Below are 21189 nucleotides of genomic sequence, written 5' to 3' on the forward strand. Positions count from 1 at the left end.
CTGTGTATATATAAGTATATATACTTTTGTTGTAGCATGAATTTCATATTAAATGACTCTGAGAATTAGTTTCTTTTGCTTTACTTAACAATATAAATAATACAATATGGAAAATATTCAATTATTTAAGAGTTATCTATTAGTCCCTTGAACACATATATCATAATTTATCTCAACTTTAATAATTTATAGTTCTGTAAAGACACTTTGAAAACCTATAAAGTCCTGTACATATGTAAGTTAATATAGCATAATAAAGTGTATTAGTTTTTCTTGAATGAAGTATTGGCTAAGAAGTAGAAACAAAGTTAGATTAGTTCAAAAGATGACTATTTAAACCTAGTGAATTTTTCTGTTAAGAAGAAATTTTAAAATAAGCCCAGGATACTCCTATATAATGCTTTCTGTTCCTTTCGCCCTTTCAGTGAGGGCTTTCTTTTATCTTTGATTTGACCCTCTGAAGAGACCTTTATTGAAGGAATGCCTTACTCTCAGAAAATAAATTTTAGGAAGACGTACAGGCAGTATTTGTGATTTGATTGAAAAGAGGGCCAATTAAGATTAATAGGTAATAGATTGTATTTATTAATTTAACCAGAATTTACTTTTGAAAGTGCCATATACTGTACTAATTACAGAGAAACAAGGAAATTTAATGAATATAACATTTTTTGTTGTCTCAGCTGCATTTGGGTTCACCTACAAGAACAGAATAAGCAATTTATAATGACCTAATCAAATGTGGGTCTAGTTTTCTTATGTAACAAGAATTTCAAAGGTTGGCAGTTTGGGGCTAGTATGGTCGCTCCACCTTGTTCTCAGAAATACAGGTTGTCTTACTTTGTCCTCAGCCATATTTAATCTGCAGCTTTCACTCTCATGCTTGGTGGACTCTTAGTGATAGGATAGCTACGTCATCTTCTTCATTACATGTACCTCTCAGTAATGGCAAAAAGCTAAATGTGCTTGATAGGTGAGTCCTCCCACTCTTAAAATTTCCTTTAAAAGGCTGTATTCAAATAAATAAATAAATAAATAATTATATAAGGTTATATATATTATATATAGTTAAACAATTGCAGAAGACATTTAGTTGTCATGTCTCCTTAGGTTCTTTTTGGTGGTAACAGTTTCTCAGACTTTCCTTGTTAAATTGTTATGTTTGTTTTTTCTAACCTCAATATATATAACATTAAATAATTGATTATATATATATTCTAACTAGACACCCTCAGAATAAAGGCTAAGAAAACTGGACACATCACACCCTATACAAAATCAGGCCTCCAGTACAAATGGAAGAGAGAATGAATATTGAGTTGGTAACTAGCAGTGGTTTAAACTTAGAGAAGTCAGAGGGAGAGTTGGGGAAAACTTCCAGGTGTAAGTATCATAGGAGCTGAGTCATGAAAGATGATGTACAATGTGAGAAAAATAAATGTAGTCTGGGATGAAAGAATTGACAAGCAAAGGCACTGAGGCATGACAGTATTTTTACCTGGCAAAATTTATCTGCCATATTTACTAGAATTTGATTTTTTTTCTTTGCAGGGATATGAACGCTCGTTTATTCACAAGATCAAACACAAACATATCCTGGCTAAGAACTATTTTTCTCAGATTCCAGTGCTGGCTTCATTTATACTTGATGATGGTGAAATAGATGAGATCAGACAGAAATATCGCTCAGACATGACACCTAAGATTATAGAATCCCAGAGGCCTCCTCCTTAGATGATCCAGGAGTATTTGTTTGATGATCGGTATTTTGTTCACTGCTAATAGGGTAATACAGAGGTCACAGAGTGTGGAAATGGAATTTAATCTGTTTATTGATTTTGTTTTTTGTTTTTTATGTTATTTTGAGTTCTATAAAGAGAAAACATTTCTATATATGTGTTTTGTTGTTAGGAAGTTAGTGCTAAATTGAAATGCAATTTTGTTACTGAAATTAATATTTTGCAGTAAAGAAAACATTTTAAAATGTATTTTCACATTAAATTAAAAAAAATTTTCAAGTATATTATAGTTAAAATCTAACAGCCAAATAAAAACTAGACTTAACTTTCACATTATTTATTTTAGATAAAATGTAGTTATAGGAAGCTAATCAGTATATGGATGGGAGGAAACATAAAATGCTCCTTCTTGAAAACTTCTATAAGTAGGATAAAAGAATTTATATTTTAGTATATACATTTGAATTTTTGCAGTTTATTGTCTGCTTTCACCTTCCATCTTTCTCATAATCCCAATAAAACAGTTGAAACTGTTTGTAAATAAACATAAAACTTTCATTCTGGAGCTATTAGCATATGCAAGAAATACTCCCTGTGGGCAATGGTGAAACTCTGTAAGAAGAATAAACTTGATTAAATAAACCATAACAACCCCCTTCTCCAATAAACTAAAGGAGTGACCTTGACCACATAGACGTTAGGGTCCTACAGTGATGAACAATGGTTTGCCAGTCAGTCTTAACAAGAAATGGATGGCACACTCAATATAGCTTAAGCCAAGGAGAGTTTATTTACAAAGGGCCTTATTACAACGTGTGGGTAGTGTGTAGGGAAGCTGAAGGAATAATAGTGCAGGAACCCAGGACCAGTGTCAGACAGGCTATCTTTCTCTAGTCTCAAATGAAATTAGGGAGAAAGTCTGAGAACCCAGAGAGAATGTAAAGAAGATAACAGAGGATCAATGACTAGCTGTGAAGGGAACAGCCAGCCAGGCATAGGGGAATCTCATGAACTAGGGAAATACTCAGTTTCATACTTCTCTCTTCCTCCAGTCTCCCGCTTGGGTTTCCCACTGGCCAAACCCAAAAGGAAAGCAGAAGGGGTAGGAGTTAGTTGACATAATTTTTAAGGCTTCAAGGCAAAGAGCAAGGGAAGAGTATGTAAGGGGGAAGAGTAGATTTGGAGGGCTAAATAGACAGTGTCCAGATGGAGAAAGAATTAAAAGGGAAAATCCGTAATTCAAATAGCAATATTTTACCCATTATCACACACAACATAATTATATATACATAAAGACATGATTTTTTTTCTAATTCCAATCAGCAATTAATGAGGCTGTTCTCTTAAGTTTAGTGAAGTTTAGAGGTTAAATGTTTGTTCTATCTAAATATTTGACAACATTTTAGCAACACATTTTGTAGGATATCTAAAATTTTTCCTTACTTGGCCAAAGCACAGCACACGGCACTTGTTAAGAAAGTAAACATCCAGTAGGAAATTGCCATAATGTAGTCCTTTTTAAGGTCTCATGGACAAATCTGGTACCTCTCTAAACAATAAATTACAGGTGGGACTAGATTGGGGACCATTCTGATCACTGATAAACTGGCAGCAATTTAACACAGACAAATGCAGGTTTCCACTGGAATGTAAATGGCTAGATATTTTATAAGATGCTTCAGGAGAATCCCATAGCTCAGAGAAGGAAGGGCTGGGGAGGTAGCAGGGAGGGTTGGGGTGGCAGGCAGTGAGAAGAAAATAGCCAGAGATGGGGAAATAAAGGATTTTAGAATTCTCCTGTTGACCCAAGGGTGAAACAGCTGGAATGGAAGACTTAAGGAGTAAGACGGAGAGGGGAGGACAAAGATGACGGTATGTGTTCCCTTGGTTTCTCCTATCTGCTTTTTGGTCTTATGCTGGTCACTGTTACAACTCCACACAAGATGGTCATAAGAGGCAGTGATAAAGATAATTCTATCAGAAGGAAAAATTTCAGGTGGTACATTTTTTGTGGGATGAGAGATAGCTGCTAGTATAAATTCAAAAAGATCCATGGGCAGCAGCTAAAAGGTTGTTCAACAGAAAAGAGACCTGGGAAGAATAATGCTAGATACTTGGTGTTAAGGAATTCTGGGGGAGATGCATGTGGATAGGCATGACCTAGGTAAGTGTGCTCCAGGTGGCATTCACTGCAGAAGAAGCTGTCAGTATTCAAATAGACAAGATAATTCCTCCTGTGGATATCAGTCAGCTTCTTTTGCTATCCTTTCTGGTGGTTACTCCATGGGTCCATTTACAAAGTGACTATGACAGTAGAGATGGAGCTTATTCATGGGCTTAACCACAGAGATTTTTTTTCACAAAGGCTGATTTGGCTACTGCCACTGCTGGGTGTCTAACCTACCAACAAAAGCCGATAAAAAGCCACAAAGTGGCATTATTCCCCAGGAAAACTATCTGGCCATCTGGTGACTGGTTGATTATGTTGGATCCTTTCTGTTATGGAATGGGCAGACATTTTTTTTTCTCATGAATATAGATTTTTATTAGGCATATGGATTTTCTTCTATGTTTACAGTATTTCTGTCTATACAATCATTCAGGTTTGTACAGAAAGCCTTACTCATCACTATGGTATCACAAATTACATTGCCTTCAACGAAGGAACTCATTTTACAGAGAAGGAAGTGAGACAATGGATTCATGCTCGCCAAATTCATTGGTTTTACCATGTCTCTATCACCTACCTATATATGCCTTTATAAAATCAAATGAAATAGCCTACTAAATGGTGAGTTATGGCACTGTCTGGGTGACAATACCCTACGAGGTTAGAGTGCTTTCTGACAGGATGCAATGAATGCCTAAAATAGTTGGCTATATTTGGTGCTGTCTACTTCACAGCCAGAATTCACAGGTTGGGAAATCATGGGTAGAGCTGGCTAATAGATACTGCTATCTCTCCTATTTTTAGAATGCGTGGAACTGGAGACAAAAGGATAAAGCAGAGGGTGACTTCTTTCACTATTATACCGCAAAACCTACATAAAGAATTATCATTTCCCATCCCTTCAACCTTGGACTCAATGGACTTGGAGGTCTTAATGTCCAAGGAAGGAGTTTTTCCAGGGAATACAGTAATATTTCCACTGAATCAGAATTTGAGACTCACAAAGCAATTCTTTAGAGTCCAAATAGTTAAGTATGTCTTCCTAAATGAATAGGCTAAAATTTCTACTTTCCATAGCTTGAAAGCTACCAATAGCTAGTTGAAAACAGCATTTTCATATTTTTTTATTATACGATTATTTTATTCTCATCAATTTTCTAAGTTATAGTCTCTGGCAACTCCAAATGATATTCCAGGAGTGTATCCAGTAAAGCAATATGGTGTATCACATCTAATGGCGCCCTCGATGTGATAATAGGGCACCATTAGATGTGATACACCATATTGCTTTACTGGATCCAGGAGCTGCCTATAGGGATAATAATATATCATTACATAATGAGCATCATAAAACATCATTTTAGATTCCAAAAACTAACACAGACTGTATTTTGTAGAACAGTAGTATATATTTCAAAGTGAGACTGTTTCAGAGGGAGACCTGAAAAAGAAATGAATCAAGAAAATAGTATGTTAGATGCTCTTGGTTAGGAGAGTTCTGATAATCCTTTTACCAAATTAAATTTAATACATGGCAGATTAATAAAAAAACAATTCTTATATACCTCTAACACATATAGAAGACAGATCCAACTATTATTAATGAATTTAAAATTTAAAAACATACCTATACTAAATTTTGCTCCTGATAATTCAGAAGGAAATATTTATATAAAAATTATACATTTATGTAATCAGGAAAGGAAAATACATACTATGAACCTTTCAGATATGAGTAACTGGCAGTAATGGCAGAGTCAATATCTGCTTTTCATAGCAACTTGTCAACAGTTATGTTTGTGAAACATAAACGGAATTTGAATTTCTTCACTTTGACGTACAATGCAGAATAAATTCCAGCATACGCATGCTGTAAGTGATTGCTCTCAGATTCTAGAGAGTTGACATTTTTACATCATTCAAAACAAATTAAGAACATACCAAAACTGAATTCAGAAATGTCTAATTATTGCTGACTCAAGTCACTTAGTGTGAAGATGACTATGAGGGATGCAGAAACAAATAGATCTTGAACAGAATATAAAAGTTTTTGCACCAGTCAGAAGTCTATATTTTTCTGACTGACAAAGTAATTTACTGGCGTTGGGTTTTTCATGTTAGTATTAGATTTGTGAATTGAATTAGGTACAAGCACAAGTTATGAAAGAAGGAGATTGGATTATTTTTTTCTAATAGGTTTTCAAATGACTGTTATCATCTATGCTTATAAGGCTATCTCTCTTTGGTAATATGCATTTCCACATGCTGGGTTCTCCTCCCCGCAGCCCCCACCGTGGTATTTTTTTCTACCTTCACTTCCCGGCTTCTGCTTATTCCAATTTTATGCATTCTTCAAGATCAACCTAATTATACCTTATTCATTCATTTACTCATTTATTCCAAAACTTATTTATTTATTGAGTTTAATATGGGCTGGTTGTTACGCCTTGGGGCTGCAGTGTCAAGTAACATATTATCCATACCCTCAAGGAACCCATGTAGACAGGCTGATAGTTTCTATGTCTATGTCTGTTAAGTGAGGTGGGCAATACTTCAGCAGCACGATTGTTAAGAATTAGAATGTATTTGTGAAAACATATGGAACACAGGAATTGTGTAATGTCTGTTAAATGAATAACATTTGCTTGTTTATATTGTTTTGTAAGACAGCATGTTTTTTTTTGTTGTTTATTTTATATGCAGAATGTGGGATGAAAATAGGCAGAATTAGGCTTGCCTTCTAATGATTGGCCATTTCTCTTGGCATATGTAGTTGTGAACCCTAGAACAGTGACAGGACACTGTGGAAATTTGCCCTACAGCCCTTGTAGCCTAATTCCAGTTTAGTGTCATTCCTTATCTTTACTGTTTCCTTTTGATGTATATGAAAACTATTGAAAACAGACAGACCTCTGCTTTATAAAGGTGAAGGTTCCAGGTGTATAAAGAGGGAACAGCTGCTGCTGATACTCTGCAGCTATGAATTTAAAGAGTTTATTACAAACTTTCTGTGGCACTTCCTCAGAAAAAAATTCTTCCCCTTCACAAGAGCTTGATCTGTAAATGGATTGTTCAGTTTCTCTCCTCCCACTCAGCTTGGCTTCTGTTTGGCAGCTTCCAGTGATCTTCCTAACCTGCATTTATCTTTCCCAAATTAGAGGCAGCTGGGCAATTTTAGGGAGACAACAGTTCAGTAATTCTCTCTTTTCTAATTTGTAAAGCCAGTAATTCTCTCAAACTTCAGGAGACTGATTGGCTTGGAAACAAAAGAACTGTAATGTGGTCTTAAACTTTTCAGGCTTAATTGTTTTACAAATATTCTGTAACAATGTGAAAGTTTAAAGAATATCTGTTATTAGAATAAATAAACATTACGTATTGTGATAGCACTGTTCTCCTTACCTGTTTTTAACTTGGTATGAATAGAACCAACTGGAGTTGATTTCCCATTGTAAGTAAGAAACTAGTATTTAATTTCTGTTAGGCACAGCAAGTAGCTAGGAATGGGGCCGTTGAGTTGAATTTTTTTTAAAAAGTTTCTTTAGAATAAAGAATAAGAAATTATCACCTGCTAAACAAAACTCCAGTTGTTTTGTATTTATATTACAAAGTATATTTTTGTAATTGTTTTCTTTGAAGAAAATTCCAGAGATTATTTTTAGAACAAATTTGACGTCTGCTATTTTTCCTCTGCTTTTAAATTACATTATTATTTTACCTACCACATCTTGATCTACCCTTTTAACTATCTTTTCCACACTCCTTTGCAATAATTCTTAGAGGTAAATTTCATTGTGTAAACAAAAATGTCACATACTGGCTAGGCTTTCTCCATGAAGTGTGGCATGTGAAGGAAAGCAGCCTTGGGTATTTGATAACTCATAATAATACTTTGTTTAAAAAACATTAATACACTAATATAAATGCTATGAAAAAATAGTGTAAAGCATTATTCTTTTATTAAAAGTGATAGTTTTGAGGACATAAATCTGACAACCTATGACAACACTCATAAAGAAGATTTCAAATTCTCTATTAGAATGTTTTATTTTCAGGTCTTTTGTTCTTTCTTTATTTGGGTTGTTTGTCTTGTTATTGAGGTATAAATGATCTTTATATATGCTGAATACAGGTATTTCATCAGGTCCATGAATTATAGATACTGTCTCTTGCAATCTGTGGATTTTGGTTTAACTTTATTTGTCATGTTTTTCACGAGTAACAGTTTTCAATTTGTTAAACCCCAGTTGATAAATTGTTTTTTTCGTAGTCAATGCATCTTATGTCCTCTTTACAAAAATTTTGCCTTCTCCAGGGTTAAGCAGATACTGTGTATATACAGAATTTCTACCGATATAACCTCCTTTATTTCTGACATTGGTAATTTGTGGTTTTTCTCTTTTATTGAGCAAGGAGTTTATCTTGCTGGGGGTTTATCTATTATTATTATTATTTTACTTCAAAAAAAACAAACTTCTGATCTGAGTTTTTTCTGTTATTGTTGTCTATCTCATTGATTTATTTTCTTATTTTTACTGATTCCTTGCTTCTACTTTCTTTGGTTAATTTGCTTATCTTTTCCTAGTTTCTTCAAGTCAAAACTTACATAATTGATTTGAAACCTTTTTTCTTTTCTCATATAAACATTTCATGCTATAAATTTTCTTATAAGCAGTGATTTAGCTATATTCAACAAACTATGTATTGTATTGTGTATTTATTTTATAAAAAATGCAAAGTAGTCAAGTGCTATTATTTTAGTAAAAGCAATATTTTCCAAAAAATATTTAGTCACTTTTTTTTAAATTTTGACTCTGTATATTATGTTCCCAGAGTCACATATAAACTTAAAGACACAGTTTTTTGAGAATGAAAGTGTAAGGCAGGCTTTTATTCATATGTAATTATATATGTAATCCAAATTTAACTTTGGGCATAAAAATGACTTTCTCTAAAATAATTTATAAAGGCATCACCTCAGCTGAATTCACTAGATTTTAAAAACTATTTAATCTAAGAAATGAGAGTGTTCACTCAATGTAAATTTATTTTATTAATAGTAATTTGCTTATCTATAAAATCCAGATGATAAATGCTTTTAAGTTTTAATATTAAAGCACTCTAAGATTGGTGTCTTCTCCCTCCTACCCTCACTATTCTCTGAATTGTTCTGATGCTTCATTGTGGGAGAGGCTAAATATGTCTTAGAAAACTCTATAGTCTTAGAAAATTTATACCTGTTGGAAAAGATCAACTCTATGTCTGGACAGGTGGTTCTAACCAGGAAACAAAATAACACCCTCTGTGCAATGATTTGTATTTTCACTTTCCAGCATTACTCAGGAGGGCAAATGCAGTCACACTTCACTCGTCCCCAGAAGGAATACCAATTAGCATTACTGACTTTAATGTACATTACCCACTATATGTTCGTCACACATACAAATACATTGTCTTGAGTAATGTGGCTAACTTCAGAGGTGGCACAGGAAATCAAACATAAGATTTTATAGTGTTCTTATACATGGTTAGGCAGGAATATATATGCACACCATAAGCTAAAATTCAGAAGGTGTTACTGAAAAATACTGAGGTACATTTGAGGAGACTTAAGTTTTAATCCTCGTGTTGTGATTTCGGATAAGTAACTTAATGTCTTCAAGCATACAATGGAACCGTTTGGCCCAGATAATCTCTATGGTGATTTGCATCTCTAGAACTTTAGGTCTACAGTAACCATGAACCATATAGGAATTTCAATAGGCTCAGGAGGATAACATCGGAAACATTTTATCGCGCTCTTCAATTTGATTCAATTTAGCAAACCACAGCTGATCGCTGATCATGTGCCTAGCACAGCTTGTACCAGCTGGGCTCTAGGAGCAAAATATTTTTGATTTACATATATCTTTAAAATGATAATGAGCAACTTAATTTTTTATTGATCTCTTTCCACCTTCTGCTGTCGTTTTCCAGAATTATATAAATACCATTAATTTTATAGTGTAAATGAATTGTGTTTTAATATTTTTGTTGCTATTCTTACAAAAGGTAAAATGTCATAGACTCTCAGTGCATGGATATTTTTTTTCTCCTTGAGCGAAGGAAAGTCTTTCTTTTACTAAACTTTGTCTTGAACCTGACCGTTTCTATAATTGCCAGCCTCTCAGCTATCATTTACCTTTTTGAACGCTGTAAGAAACTGACTTTGGTCTCTCAGCCTTTGGCAGTTGTAATCCCTGTCCCTCCATCGTCTCTGGCCATGACCCTGTTCTGGGGCTTTACATAATAAGATTTGTCAGTTAAAAAATCTATATTTAGATACCAGAGTAAAAGGAATAATAATTATTCAACAGATCAGTTTTCTCTTTTAATTTTAAGAAGTGTTTCAGAGTAAAATTGTTTAATATTGTATATTTGATTCTAAGTATAACCATAGACTTAGGTAATAATGAAACAACAAAGCCATCTATAAATGAATTCAGATATATACCTTATAGTTCATATTTCTCTTTGTCCTGGAAAAGTTTTCTTGAGTCATAGCCATTGATTTGCTGTACACTGGAAGCTACACACCCACAATAAAAAGAGTTTGTGTTCTGTGATTTACAAATAATGAGCACTTGAATTGGATCCTCCTGATGGATTTTGTCTCATATATTGCTAAAATCATAAGAATTCTGAAAATAATGAACCTGTACAGTATGTTATTGTACTGAGTACTGTAGGCAATTATAACACAATAGTATTTGTATTTCTAAACATACCTAAACATAGAAAAGGTACAGTAAAAATACGATATAAAAGATAAAAAATGGCACACCTGTATAGGGTAATTCCCATGAATGGAGCTTGCAGGACTGGAAGTTGCTCTGGGTGAGTCAATGAGTGAGTGATGAGTAAATGAGAAGGTGTAAGATATCACTATACACTGCTGTAAACTTTAAATATACTGTACACTTAGGCTAAGCTAAATTTATATAAAATTTATTTCTTCAGTAATGAATTAACCTTAGCTTGCTGTAACCTTTTTATTTTATAAACTTAATTTTTTAAAGCTTTTGGACTCATAATAACCTTTAGCTTAAAACACAAACACATCATATAGCTGTACAAAAATGTTTTCTTTATATCTTTGTTTTATAAGTTTTTTTCTACTTTAAATATTTTTATTTTTTACTTTAAAAATTTTTAGTTAAAACCTAAGAAACAAACATACACATTAGCCTAGGCCTACACAGGGTTGAGAATTCAGTATCAGTCTTCTACTTCCACATTTTGTCTGGCTACCTATCTATCATCTATCTATCTATCTTCTATCTCTAATCTATGTATCCATCTGCACACACACACATACACACACACAGAGACTAATACAAATTTTGGTAACAGGAGTAGGGTGCTGTTTCTTGCCTATATCTAATTTAGATGAGACTTAGACTTCAGAGTTGATGCTAGAATGAGTTAAGACCTTTGGGACTGTTGGAATGGAATGAATGTAGTTTGCATGTAATAAAGACATGAATTTTGAGGGGCCAGGGGTGGAATGCTACAGACTGATTTGTGCCCATACCTACTAAATTGTTATATTGAATCCCTAATACCGAATGTGACCATACTTGGAGGAAAGGCCTGTAAGGAGGTAATTAAGGTTAAGTAAGAGCATAAGCATGGAGCTCTAATATAATAGTGCTGATGCCCTTATAGGAAGAGGAAGAGACACAAGAACTTTTTCTCTTCACCATGGAAGTACACAGGGAAAAGGTGGCTGTCTAAAAGCTGGGAGGATAACCTTCACCAGGAATTGAATTAGCTGGCACCTGATCTTAAACTTCTCAGTCTCTAGAACTGTGAGCTGTGAGAAAATAAATTTCTGTTATTTAAGCCACCTAATCTATGGTTTTTTTCTACAGTAGCCCTAGCTATATATATGTGTGTGTGTATATATATATGTGTATATATATGTATATATATGAGAATATATGTGTGTATGTATATATGTGTATATGTAATTTACATACACATACATGCACATATGTATGCTGGTATATGTATATATAATATACTATAACATTATATTACATGTATATATATGCCAAATACGTAAATGAGTGTGTGTATATATGTATATATTGCTAACATCATAAGAATTCTGAAAATAAACCTGTACAGTCTGTTATTGTACTGAGTACTGTAGGCAAATATGTTTATATATACACGCACACAAGTATTTTTTTATTTTGTTTTAAAATTCTGTATTTTCTGAGATTCTTAGATTTGTGGTTTGATATCTGTCACTTATTTTGGAAAATTTTAAAAATATTTTTGTTCATTTTTGATTCTTATTCGTCTTTGTTGGATTGGTTTAATTTGAAAGCCTTGTATTCGAGCTCTGAAGTTCTTTCTTCTACTTGTTTGATAATATTGCTGAGACTTTCCAATGCATTTTGCATTGCTCTCTGTCCTTCATTTCCAGAAGTTGTGATTGTTTTTTATTTATGCTGTATATTTCACTGGAGACATTTCTATTTATATCCTGTATCATTTTTTTAAAAATTTCTTTAAGTTGGATTTACCTTTCTCTGGTGCCTCCTTGATGAGCTTAATAATGAACCTTCTGAATTGTTTTCCTGGCAATTTGGAGATTTCGTCTTGGTATGGATCCATTGCTGGTGAGCTGGTGTGATATTTTGGGGATGTTAAAGAACCTTGTTTCGTCATATTATCAGAATTGTTTTTCTGCTTCCTTCTCATTTGGGTAGACTATGTCAGAAGGTCCTGAGCTACTGGGCTCTGGGCTGGTACTGGGGAGTGTTCTCAAAGAGTCCTTTGATGTGAACCGTTTTCAGGTCTCTCAGCTGTGTATACCAGCATCTGCTCTGGTGAAGGTAACGGGAGTGAAGTGGAATCTTCCAGGGTCCTTGGTTGTATTTTTGTTTAGTGTGCTGGTTTCCAGGGGGTGGAAACTTCAAGAGCACATCAGCTGTGGTTGTATAGGAAGTATTGCCCTTGGGTTGCCTTTGGATAAGTATTCAGGTTTCTGAGGCAGTGGGCAGGGCCATAGAGCTCCCAGGAGATTATGTCCTTTGTCTTCGGGTACCAGGAGGGGTAGAGAAAGGCCACCAGGTGGGGACAGGGATAGGCTCTCTGAGCTCGGACTCAGCCATGTTGTCTAGGCTGGTCTCAACTCTTGTGCTCAAGCAATCCATATTCCTCAGCCTCTCAAAGTGTTGGAATTACAGGTGTGAGCCACTACGCCTGGCTGAAGGTATTCTTTATCTGTTACTGTGTTTTTTGATTTCTAGCATTTCCATTTAATTCTTAAAGTTTTGATTTCCCTTCTCAAATTACATATCTGATCTTGCATATTGTCTACCTTTTAATTAGTGCCTTTAACATATTGATCATAGTTATTTTAAATTCCTTGTCTGATAGTTCCAACATCTGTGTCTTATTCTGATTACAATTATTGCCTCTTCTTCTGAGGGGGTATTTTGACTTTTCATTTGCCTCATAATATTTTGTTGAAAGCTGGACATCTTATTTAGGATAAATACTGAGGTAAATATCATCACACTTAGAAATGAGGGTGTCTTTTCTTCTGCTAGACCTTTGGTTTGGTGGGTTTTGTTAATCTAATCAGGAATTGGGCTGTGTTTGGGATCTGTTGTCATGGTTACCCTTAGTGTACCATGTGCTTGAAGTTCCTCTAGTGGTTAATTGCTTAGAGGCCATTTTCTCAATATCTGCTTCTCCTAGGCTTTGGATCTTCCCGTTTCTTTGCACCTGTGATACAGTATATCTTGTACAACTATCCTAGTTTTATGCAACTGTAATGAGAAAAATCTTAAGAATAAAATGTCAAATGAACAAGTTTCCTTTAAGCAATCAGAAAACAGAGGGCAGGTTAACCCTTGTTAACCTGGTGGTGGGGTGTGAGAAGGGCATGTTCTGATTAAGCATCAATTTCTGGTAATGACTGTGGCTTTTGTTTTCAGGAATGTGACTTTACAAAATATTCCTGCCCCTCCTCCAGCTCTCATGCTGAGTCTCCCAGGTATTCCTGTCCCTACCACAAAGGTGGAACTATCTCCTCCATGTTCCATTCCTCCAGCTACAATGGGTTTTCCTACATGCTCTAAGATGACATTTTTGTTTTTGTTGTTGCTTTTCTTTTTCCTGTAGATTACGGGACACCAGGGAGATAGGTCTGGGTGGCATTTCAGCAGTGGCCAAACAGCAACCCAAACAGCACCCCTGGGGAGGTTTTTCTGGATTCATGCCAGTCATTTCTGTGAGCACCTGTAGAGTTTATGGGGAAAAAAGCCTGCAAGAGATTAGGAAACCTCATATATCTGTGGCCCTCAGGAACTTCACATTGTTATACTAGGCTGCACTCATCCTTTTGTGATTCATTAAACGTTTTTAGCTGAGCCTTTTACTGGCCCCGTGGTATCTTATAGCACCTGATCTAGATAAGCAAACGCTTCTCCCTTCAGGCACCTGTCTCATCCCAAGATTTTAGGTTTGTTCTTTGCCCTGTGCCATCAATTGTCTGACTGGTTAAAGGAAACTTGTTAATTTTACATTTTTGTTGTAGATTTTTCTTTTTGCAAGAGTGAAATTAATGCTCCTTCCAGTTCTCTACATCTCCAAGTAAAAACTGATATAATATTGATTTAATATTCGTCATCAGCTTAACCAAATACTTTTTCAGTAGTATAATATACACATCATGTACTTTCTCAATTCTACTTTATTCACAGAATTTTAGCCTAATATAGTATACATTTATGCTTGAAAGTCTTTTATTGATCATATATCATATTTCTCTGCATTCATATAAACTGGAATTTCAAGTTTTTGGCTCTGTCACTTAATTCCTTAAACTCTTGAACTGTATGCCAAAATCAGATAGTGTTCTGGTCTCCAAGAATTAATTTAAACATCAGCTGATAACTCAATTAGGTTTTTGTTTCATTTTTTTCAAGGCAAAGAATGGAAAGCCACGTGACTCACAACAGGATTCATTCTTCAGTCGTTCTGATGACTGCTTTTGGGAATGATTAAAAAAGAATTGCGTATGAAAAGTCAGAACTAACTCCATGATATGGTTTGGCTCTGCGCCGACCCAATCTCACCTTGAAGTGTGTTATAATAATCCCCACCTGTCAAGGGCGGGACCAGGTGTAGATAGTTGAATCATGGGGGCCGTTTCCCCCATGCTGGTCTTGTGATACTAAGTTCTCACGAGAGCTGATGGTTTTTGTAGGGGCCCGTTTGCTCGGCACTCATTCTCTCTCTTGCGGCTCTGTGAAAAAGTTCCTTCTGCTATGACTGTGAGTTTCCGGAGGCCTTCCCGGCAACGTAGAACTGTGAGTCAATTAAATATCTTTTCTTATAAATTACCCAGTCTCAGGTATTCCCTTATTAGCAGCATAAGAACAAAATAATAAGGTAAATTGGTACTGGTAGAGTCGGGTGCTGCTATAAGTATACCCAAAAATGTGGAAGCGACCGTAGAACGGGGTAACAGACAGAGATTCGAACAGTTTGGAGGGCTCAGAAGAAGATAGGAAAATGTGGGAAGGTTTGCAACTTCCTAGAGACTTGTCGAATGGCTTTGACCAAAATGCTGATAGTGTTATGAACAATGAAGTTCAGGCTGAGGTGGTTTCAGACAGAGGAGGAGCTTGTTGGAAACTGGCGTAAAGGTAACTTTGTTATGCTTTAGCAAAGAGACTGTTGCCATTTTGTCCTGCCCTAGAGATCCATGAAACTTTAAACTTGAGTTGATTTAGAGTATCTGGCGGAAGAAATGTCTAAGTAGCAAAACATTCACGAGGTGACAGAGCATAAAAATTTGGAAAATTTGCAGCCTGATGATGTGGTAGAAAAGAAAACCCCATTTTTTGGGAGAGAAATTCAAGCTGGCAGCAGAAATTTGCATAAATAACATGGAGCCAAATACTAATCACTAAGGCAATAAGCCTTCATTAGATACACATCATATAAAATGTACATTTCATTATATATATTTTATATAATAGGTTAATTGTATTTCCTTATATGCCTTAATTATAGAAAATTTAAATGATTTCACATTAAATTTGCGTCTGCAGGTTTTATTTGTTTTAGTTAGAATGTTGTGGTACTTCTCGTTCTTTGGTTGGTTGGAGGTGCTTTTCATTCTAGCTAATTACTCTTTCTGTTGATGAATACTAGAAAAATGGAAAATAAAATGCTTACATTTCACATTTAAGTAAAAAAAATTCATTTCAGTCTTTATATATTGTTCACATTACCTACTTGCTTTGCTTACACCTTCCAGAGCAATTACTTCTTTGCTAATAGTTTTAAGGATTGAGGGTTTAAAATTATAAAGGTAAAATAACCATGGGTCTACAATATATTAGTCATGGGTCTACAATATATCTTATTTTCGGCCATCCTAAGAAGCTCCCAAATAAACCAAATTCTCCATTCTTACCTTGAAATTCTTACCTTTGGAATATAGGTTCCAAAATTGATACAAAACTGAAGACAGTCAGTTTTAATTAAATGGAGTTAAACTGCTGTTACTACTCAGTAAGGAAGGTTTCCCAATAACAGTGTTTGTAATTTCCCCTTAGCTGTTTACCTTGGAAGTTGTGACCCTCTGGCGAAATGTACTGTAGTGAACTCATGGTTAAAGGTATGACTTTTGTTAGAGACTGATACTGTGTAAAGGGAGATGGATTATAGAATCTGCTCAATGCTAGAAAAGAAAACAGAAGAATGTTGCGAGTATGGAAGACTGATTCTCTTAAAATTATTAGTATCCTTGCATTTCTTGAAAGTCCTCCCATGCCCACTGTACCCATGCATTCTTCAGGTTGAAGATTGCTGACTTTCCTGTCTCTGCCCATACTATTGCTGACCGAGCTCCTCTTGTATAAAAGTTCTGGAGCCAACATTGGCCTAACTTTTGTAGACATTTGGGCTTGTAAATCCATAGTACAATCAGAGGAGGCAGGAGAGAAAGAAGAAAGGAGATAAAGACAGGGGAAAAATGAAAGTATAAGATCATATTATCCACAAACAGAGACAGTGTGACTTCCTCTTTTTCAGTTTGGATTCCCTTTATTTTTTTCTCTTGCCTGATTGCTATGAGTAGGACTTCCTGTTTTCCATTTTGATATGAATGTTAGGATGAGTTACAACTTCCCTTTGAAATTATCAATTGAACTAGTTGTTCCCAAGTAGGAGATTCATTAGAATCACCAAAAGAACTTTAAAAAATGTAGAGTCAAGCCATTTTTTAGATCTACTGAATTAAAATTGCTGGGTGTAGAATCCTGGAATATCTAGAGTTATTTGAACAACCTATTTTTTTGTGTGCATTATTGCACCCTTATCAGATACCTTCAAGGTCCAGAAAATGGGAATACAATGTAGTGACAATGGGAGAGGATGACAGAGGAAAAAAGAAATAAAAAATTCTCAGGAGTTTAAAAATGAACAGATTATGATAGAACTTACTTTCATGGGCATATGTGAGGAAGACAACCAAAAAACGACCAATATGAACATAGACCTCCCATAATTTATGAGTTTTGAGGGATTTAGATGAGAGAGACTTAAATAGGGGTGTAAGGGTGCCGGGGGCTTGGGGCCTGGCTGACCAGGGAGCAGTGCACAGCAGCCTGAAAACATAGCAATCAGAATGAGAGGAAACTTGGAGGTGAGCTGAGCTACCAGCAAACTTTGTTTAAACATGCCCAGACCTAGAAAGTCCTGCAGATTCTGCTTCTCCTCTCTTCCAAGCCTCATCCTGGAGAAGTGGGGCACCCAGATCTAGCCCTCCTGTTTCCCTCCAAGCTCTTACTTCTAGTGTCTTTCTTCTGTCCACTGCCTGTCATCTCACAGTCTTTCTCCTGTCCTTTCAGGTTTCTGTCCAAAACATTCACCCACTGTGACTGCACAGGTTTGTTTGTTTGTGAGATAAAGTCTTGCTCTGTTGCCCAGGCTGGAGTGCAGTGGTACGATCTTGGCTCACTGCAACCTCCGCCTCCTGGTTCAATCAATTCCCCTGCCTCAGTCTCCTGAGTAGCTGGGACTACAGGTGAAAGCCACCATGCCCGGCTAATTTTTTGTATTTTTTTTTTAGTAGAGACAGGGTTTCGCCATGTTGGCCAGGATGGTCTCGACTCCCTGACCTCCCAAAGTGCTGGGATTACAGGTGTGAGCCATCACGCCCAGCACAGCTTTCTATTTCTACAGTGAGCCTTGTTTTTCTCACAAATGATGGAGGTGAATCTTCTCACCTGTCTCTTAATTGGGAAATGAGGTGGTTCCTGGAAAGAACATTGCAGATAGCCACTGGGCTAGTAACCAAGTGTATTTTCCTACTTTTCACTCTAAAAAACAAAACATTACAAAAACAAATACTACCATTCTGTGGGTGAATATAGATTCCAAAATGCTTTCACTAATAGAACCCAAATACCTTCACTTGTTAAGCCTGTCCACTGCCCCCTCCCTATTATAAAGTTTCCAAAATATAACTCACTATTCCCATGTTACAGACCAGGCCTATGTCTGATTTTCAGTAAAGATGGAGACCCATTTTATTTTTACTTTTTTTGTACAATCTCTCACTTCACGTGTAGAAATTTCCATTAATTTTTTTACGAGACATATATTTCTCATTCCCACAGATGTTATTATAATACATTTTGAAAGTTCCTTATATAAGAACATGCCACAGAAATCTTGTTTCACCTTACTCCCTGTAACTCCAGCTTTATTGTATGGGAGGTGCCACAGGTAAGTTTTTCCCAATGCCATGCCTGAAGGTGACAAAACACAGGCCACTTGCTATAGGCGTATGACTCATGCCTCCTATTCCTTGAGCCCAAGTCAAAATCAGTTCCTCTGTAAATCTCCTACTCTGAAGCTAGATGTTCAGAAAGGATATCTAAACTAATGTGAAGCTGAATTTTTTTCAGCACAAGTAATTTCTTAAACCTCTTTTTCACTATTCTTCATTCCAGCTATTAAAATTCATAGCAGCAAAATCTATGAACACTGGATCTATGTGGGCTGGAGGTAAATTTAGGCCTTAATGGAGGATGTCACTCACAAGGGAAGATAATTTAGGGATGGTCTCTTTGCATTTGAATTTTAAAGCACTACACAGGAAGAAAGAAATGTTGCCAGTGTAAATTTATGTGTGGATATGGCTTTTGAAAAGTATCTTTAGAATCAACATATGGATCACCAAGCTCCTATAATAAGCTTGGATAATGAAAGATAGCTTATTTTTATTTCAGTTTATTTTTAAAGATAAATTTATACATCTTAATATCCAAAAGAGCCAAAGTTATATTTTCATGGGAGAAAGACATGTATGATAATCCAAAAGCTTGAAGCCAGTTATTTGCTGCCAAACTTAAAGTTACAGGACAATCTCAATTGACCCTCTGGGAATACAATATTAAATAAATAAATTCTAAACAGTGGTCGTGATCTGCAAAACTAATAGTTTTGCTCTAATTGTATGCTGTCTCCCAGAAAGGATGACAACAATACTAAAAAGTTAATTTTGACACATTTTGGCTTAAAGAAAAATGTTAATAAACATAGCAAAATGTTAAGGTCATTTATCTTTAGCAATGTGACCAAAGGTTAATTTTTATTTATTTCTTTATATATTCCAGATTCTCCCCCATCCACCTTCCATGAGTATGTATTAGGTTGAATTCCAAGGAATTTTCAATAACTTTTCATTTTGGACCTACCAGATAACAACGGCATATGATTCAAAGGAATACTATTTAAAACGTCCACTGGTCTAATAATTATCATTAGATTTTGCTATGATTAATAGACAAATAACAAAATAAAATATAGCGGCCTAAATAAGACAGATGCTTATTTTTCCTTCATCTAACAATTCAGATAGGCAGTCTAGGATTGAAATGTTGGTTCAGCTTCAGAAAACCATTTTGGACGTGGACTCTGTACTGTGGCTCTTGTCCCAGTGGCCTAGGATGGCAGCTAGAGAGTTAACCATCATGTCCCAGTTTCAGCTAGGGCGATAGAGATAGGCATAAAGAAGAAAGGGGCAAAGGGTAGGCAGCAGTTACCCTGTAAGTGAAGTCTGTGTATGTTGCCACTAAATATTTCCACTTCTGCTTTGTGACCAGAGCTTAGCCCCAGTGGCCAAAGCTAGATGCAAAGGAGTCTGAAAAATATAAACTTTAATATCAGTGATCAAGTGACCCACTAAAAATTGGGGGTTCTAAACTGTAGAAGAAGGGGCAAATGGTTATTGGAGGACAATTGGCACTGCCTGCCATAAGGCTTTAATTTATTTTATTCTATAGTCTAATTTCTGTACTACACTGCTTTTCAAGTAGCTCTACTCTGTGTAGGAATATTGAATATTAAAAAGCATTAGTGCAAAGGGCATCTTTAGGGAGTTGAGGGATGATGGAATTTGTACTGGATACATAACTATGGGAAAAGCTACAGAGCTGCACACCACAGAGAGAATTTTCCTGTATGTGAATAAGAGAATTTAATCAGATTATGGAGGAAATTCAAGATGGAAGGTAGACTGTGACATTTTGCTAAAAATAACATTGTTTCAACTGTTTAAACATGATACAAAATTTTAGATTTCAACATAAAAATGTGCAAGAAGTACAGAGTTTTCTTGCACATTTTTTTTTGGAAGTATTTAAGTATAAACATTCGAAGTCTTGGCCTAGGCAACTTGTCTTAAGTGTCGTTAGCTCAGTAAAAGCACTAATTATTGCTTTAGTTAGACTATATGTTTATTTGAGTGGTTTAGGGTTGCTGTTAGAGATTATTTGAAGGGTCAAAACAATCTGAAACCACACCCGAGCCCCACCTGTTGTACCAGGCAGGTAAAATGAATGAGTGAAGTTGAGCAAATATAAAAATAACAACAATGTAAGTGTATTGGTTAATGGCAAGTGGCACCGGTCCTCTGTGTCTGGGGGACAGTGTGAGCTAACCTGAAATGCACATATTGGACCTAAAGAGGCAACTGCTACCCAAGACTTGGTGTCGGGGTTGCGGTGGGGGACAAAGATCTGATTTGTCAAGAGAAGCCAGAATTCTATATAACTGTGTGAACTCTTCCAGTTTTAAGTGTCAGAAAATGAAACATTTTAAAATACTGTACAGGTCAAATGAAACACATATGCTTGTCTTTTTCTTCTTTCTTTTATCGAGTTTGTGTTTTTCTCTCTTATTCCTTTTCCTTTT

General features: G+C 35.5%; 1 protein-coding gene across 7 annotated transcripts in view; it reads left to right on the plus strand.

Annotated features, from left to right (window-relative positions):
* The window catches only part of IQUB (IQ motif and ubiquitin domain containing), a 72580-nt gene extending 65285 nt beyond the window's left edge, over window positions 1-7295 (plus strand). For all 7 annotated transcript variants that reach the window (XM_012474100.3, XM_012474103.3, XM_012474105.3 and 4 more), the window contains one exon: window positions 1552-7295. In XM_012474100.3, the coding sequence (XP_012329523.2) occupies window positions 1552-1734 (183 nt within the window). In that variant the 3' untranslated portion in view covers window positions 1735-7295. The remainder of the gene's footprint in view (window positions 1-1551) is intronic.
* The last annotated feature ends 13894 nt before the right edge of the window (window positions 7296-21189 follow it).

Source organism: Aotus nancymaae, unplaced genomic scaffold (genome assembly GCF_030222135.1).
Source record: "Aotus nancymaae isolate 86718 unplaced genomic scaffold, 86718_ANA_hifiasm-v0.15.2.pri h1tg000002l, whole genome shotgun sequence".
NCBI classification, from domain to species: Eukaryota; Metazoa; Chordata; class Mammalia; order Primates; family Aotidae; genus Aotus; species Aotus nancymaae.